Here is a 4,321-nt window from a genome sequence, read left to right as displayed (position 1 = left end):
TTAATAAAGAAAAACTTTAATATAAGTTTAAGTAATATAAGGGTAGCTGATGATGACAAATCCTTGTCGAAACGTTGTACATTTGCTGTTATGTTAAACTTATATTAAAGTTTTTCTTTATTAACTATCCAAGCCGTCTCCAACCATTATTATATTCGCCTTTTCAGCTGTAGGAGCGTTCTAATGTAACGGTCAATCCCACTGTCTATTGGTAAAATAGTAACCCAAAAGTAGTTGGTGGGTGCTGCTGGCTGGATGCCTTTTTTCTGGTAAGCATATTAAAATTATGAACGGTGGAAAAGAGTCTTAGTAACTTTAAGATTAATAAAAACAAGCAAAATAACCTTTCTTTCCTCGAAAGCTCAAAAGTATAAAATATGTATCCATACATAAATTGCGCCTTAGTCACGAAATCAAATCAACAAAAAAGCCATACGTAATCAGACTATCGAAAATACATCTAATTTACAAAACTCGAAGGTTTCAGAAATTATAAAATTGACGTAAGTCTTTATGTACATTTGTATTGAAACAAAATAGTGGTGACAGTTTGATTTTGGAAATCCTACTCCAGCTTAAAATGATACGTTACGATTTGACCTGAAAATGTGGAACAAACCACAGCTTTCCATAATAATGACTGTTGTTTTACATGTTGTTATATGATGCTATGTTAGTTATTACTGATTAATACGATATTTTTGATCGTTTTTAATGCGTAAAACTTGGGTACGTTAAAAACTGCTAATTTATCGAAGAAATCTAGGTAACTTTGTGATTTTAAAAACGATTAAATAATATAACAGCACAACACTCTGAAAATTCAATCCTTCAGTTCTTTACCTGATAAACACGTAAAACTGATTATAAATAAATTATAAAAATTAGTTATAAACATCAACCGGTTACAGAAAATACTTAATCTTAGACCGGCGTATCCCTCAACTCACCTCGGGTGTTTAAAAACTTATGTCCTTAAGACAATGTTGGTATCATATACAATCTATAGGGTTTACTGAAAGAAGTTTAAGGAGGTAATTAAGTTTAAAGAATTATTGTGCTTACCCGTATCACCCTTTGAAAGGCTGTAGAAAATGTTATTCCGGTCTTTATCAAAGGCTTTTACTTGTCCAATACCCGTTCCAGCTATGGCATTTTCTTCTGCCCAAAAGTCGTATGGCAAGCCCACAAATTCAGGAGTGTATTCGTTAATGTTTTGAACTTTGATGACAACAGTCGCAGAGCTGATAAAGAAAACATGTTTGCTTACAGTGAGTGCATCAGCAAAATTTGGTCTTCCACATTAACATACTTAGTACCATTACATATTTAATAAACTCAGTTTTAGAGTATTATACTGACCACTTTAAACTTATATTTTGTACAAAATAAGGTATTTCCTAAGATAATTAACATTTATATTACATATATAGCACTAATCCCACACTCGGTGACTCAACGGTAAGTCTGAGAAGTTATAACGCAGAAAATAGGTTTTCCATACTTGCTTAACAAAACAAACAAACAATATGTAAAACTAAACATACACCTAAATAGTAGACCAAGCTATCCCTGCAAGATGTTTTACTCTGGTGATGAACAATGACATATCAATAACAAAATGATATTATACTTTACCCTGTACGTTGAGGATTTCCACCATCATCTGCAAATACTGTAAATTTATATTGGTCACGTACTTCGTAATCTAGTGACGACACCAAGATCACTGACCCTGTTGTTCTGTTGACCACAAACGTATCCTAAGACACAAAAAAGGTAAATCTATAGCCTTCATTTCAGCTAAGATCCGCAAGAACATTTTCAGAATGTTGAAGTAATGACAGTTTTTATTTCGATATATTTGTTAGTTATGATTTACAACATATATCGTTTGAACAGCACCAACTTTCTTGTGCGAGTAACAAATGGCATTTTCTCTTTATACGGACACAAAACATCGCTGAATAATATGGAAGAAAGATACTGTTCTATAATTTCTTTCAAAACATCCCCCCTCAAAAGAACTCATTGAAAAATGTCACAAAAATAATTGTAATACATAAACAAAGATCATCATCCATGAAACTTATGTTCCCAGGACTTATTATATGATAAGGCCATTTTTAAAAATTAAATGATATATATTTCTAAACTTGATAAATATGCATTTTTGTACAGGCTCACCACATTGTCTATTTATTTTAAAACGCTTATTTCCTTGTTCATTAATTGCTCATTTCTATTTCTATACGTGATCATACTGAAAATGAAATAAATGATATTGAAAGAGCAACAAAGAATGGTTTATAATGCCATGAAAACTTGCCACTAACCTTGGAACCATTGGTGTAATATTTTTCAATGTTTCCATTATTACCAGCGTCAATATCGAGAACTCGGTAGAATGGTGGAAGTTGTGTGCCGGGAGAAAGATTTTCTGGGAGCTCTAAAGAGTAGTTTTCTGACATAAAATAAAAATTAGATGTATTATTAATTAAAAATGCCTTACCTTACTTAATTATTAATGCGTCTGTTGACAGTTTCATTGACAACTGGTCAACAATATAGTTTTAGTCATATTGTCTACTAACTTGATATTAAACGCTATTTACTAACTACAGTCTCAAGGGAAACGATCTATATATGGAAGAAGAAAAATATAGCAACAGTGTAAAAAGAGATATAAAATGTATATTAAGTACTTATTTAAAAATTATTTCCCTATACCCTAGTTAAAATACTACACATACGCCTAAAAACTTTACACCTGTGAATCAAGTTATCATTGCTTCAAGTTGTTCCTCCAAGACCTGGAGCACTTTTAATCTATCAGTCTCCTTTTCTTAGTCCAAAAAAATATATTGAAACACTCATGAATGGCAGATTATATTTACTTTATATAATAGGTGGGATATGAAAAAAAAAGATCTTTCTCAGTGGTTCTTACAAATTTATTCTGCAACATTGAATAACATACAACGAAATCTGACGATGGCTAACCAAATAAATATAGATGAAGAACACTAGAAACCGCTAACGTGAAGATAGCTGCTTTTATATCAAATAATATTGTAAAGTCACGAGATCTGACGATGGCTGACTAACTAAGTACAGATGAAGAACACTAGAAACTGCTAACGTGAAGATAGCTGCTTTTATATCAAATAATATTGTAAAGTCACGAGATCTGGCGATGGCTGACTAACTAAGTACAGATGAAGAATACTAGAAACTGCTAACGTGAAGATAGCTGCTTTTATATCAAATAATATTGTAAAGTCACGAGATCTGGCGATGGCTGACTAACTAAGTACAGATGAAGAATACTAGAAACTGCTAACGTGAAGATAGCTGCTTTTATATCAAATAATATTGTAAAGTCATATGGTATATACGCAACTTATAATGGAATAGAGATATTATGCAAATTACTTGCACTAAACACGATGAAAAATGTATTTCTTTTTAACAGATGAATACTATGTTAATCAAAATATAATGCATGAATTTAGAAATATACTCTGTAGCGATTTATAATTTAATCACGTGTCCATTTAGACTGCTATATGTAAGCCGTTGAGTGTAATCTGTTAGTTACACTTGAACATTTACGACTTGCCCTGAGCATTTCCTTGAAATTGAGATATATATAGTTAATTATTTGTAAAATATCAACTTTAACCCTTTTAAAATAAATATATCACCTTTTTGTTGGTTTCCTACACCTGTTAAAAAGGAAAGACAATTCGTGTTGCGTCGTCAGGCTCATTTTGACTTATAACTTCAAAACATTTCAGGCAGCAGAATATATCAAAAATAAAACGCAATCACCAATTAAGTTTCAAATGTTTGGAGAATTCATGTTAAGCCAAATATAAATAAATATTATGGTCTGCGTCTCGATTGAATCTCTTCTAAATGTGTTTCTAGAATAATTTGTTTGGAATTAAGCACAAAGCTACACAATAGGCTATCTGTGCTCTGCCCACCACGTGTATCAAAACCCGATTTCTAGCATTGTAAGTTCGCAGACATGCCGCTGTGCCACTGGGGGGGGGGGGTAAAGAAAATTCAGATATGGCGCAAACTATATTCTCATTTTAAACCAACTACACCGTAGCAACAATCAATTTAAGAACCAAATTAATTTTAATTAATACAACAAATTTAGTCTCTTCAATGGTCAGAACCAGTTTCACACTTGGAACAAACTCAGAGCCATTCTATGAGCCGCTATGTCGCGGCTAAAAATTATGAAGGATTTGTTGCACAATTCACGAAGACATTTCCAACGCATCATCAACAATAGCATAAATAA

At 32.2% G+C, this 4,321-nt stretch overlaps 1 protein-coding gene across 1 annotated transcript in view; it reads right to left on the bottom strand.

The window, feature by feature from the left end:
• LOC106461637 (protocadherin Fat 4-like) overlaps nt 1–4,321 on the bottom strand; it is a gene marked incomplete at its 3' end in the record, with an annotated part of 101,360 nt that overhangs the window by 44,154 nt on the left and 52,885 nt on the right. Inside the window, exons 18-20 of the mRNA XM_013921475.1 lie at nt 2,337–2,464; nt 1,639–1,763; nt 1,066–1,244 (exon numbers count right to left, since the gene is read on the bottom strand). Of these exons, the coding sequence (XP_013776929.1) occupies nt 1,066–1,244; nt 1,639–1,763; nt 2,337–2,464 (432 nt within the window). The remainder of the gene's footprint in view (nt 1–1,065; nt 1,245–1,638; nt 1,764–2,336; nt 2,465–4,321) is intronic.

The sequence above is a fragment of the Limulus polyphemus genome, unplaced genomic scaffold (genome assembly GCF_000517525.1).
Source record: "Limulus polyphemus unplaced genomic scaffold, Limulus_polyphemus-2.1.2 Scaffold1002, whole genome shotgun sequence".
Taxonomy (NCBI): domain Eukaryota; kingdom Metazoa; phylum Arthropoda; class Merostomata; order Xiphosura; family Limulidae; genus Limulus; species Limulus polyphemus.
The sequence above is the reverse complement of the archived record's forward strand: the minus strand, read 5'-3'. Positions and strand labels throughout refer to the sequence as shown.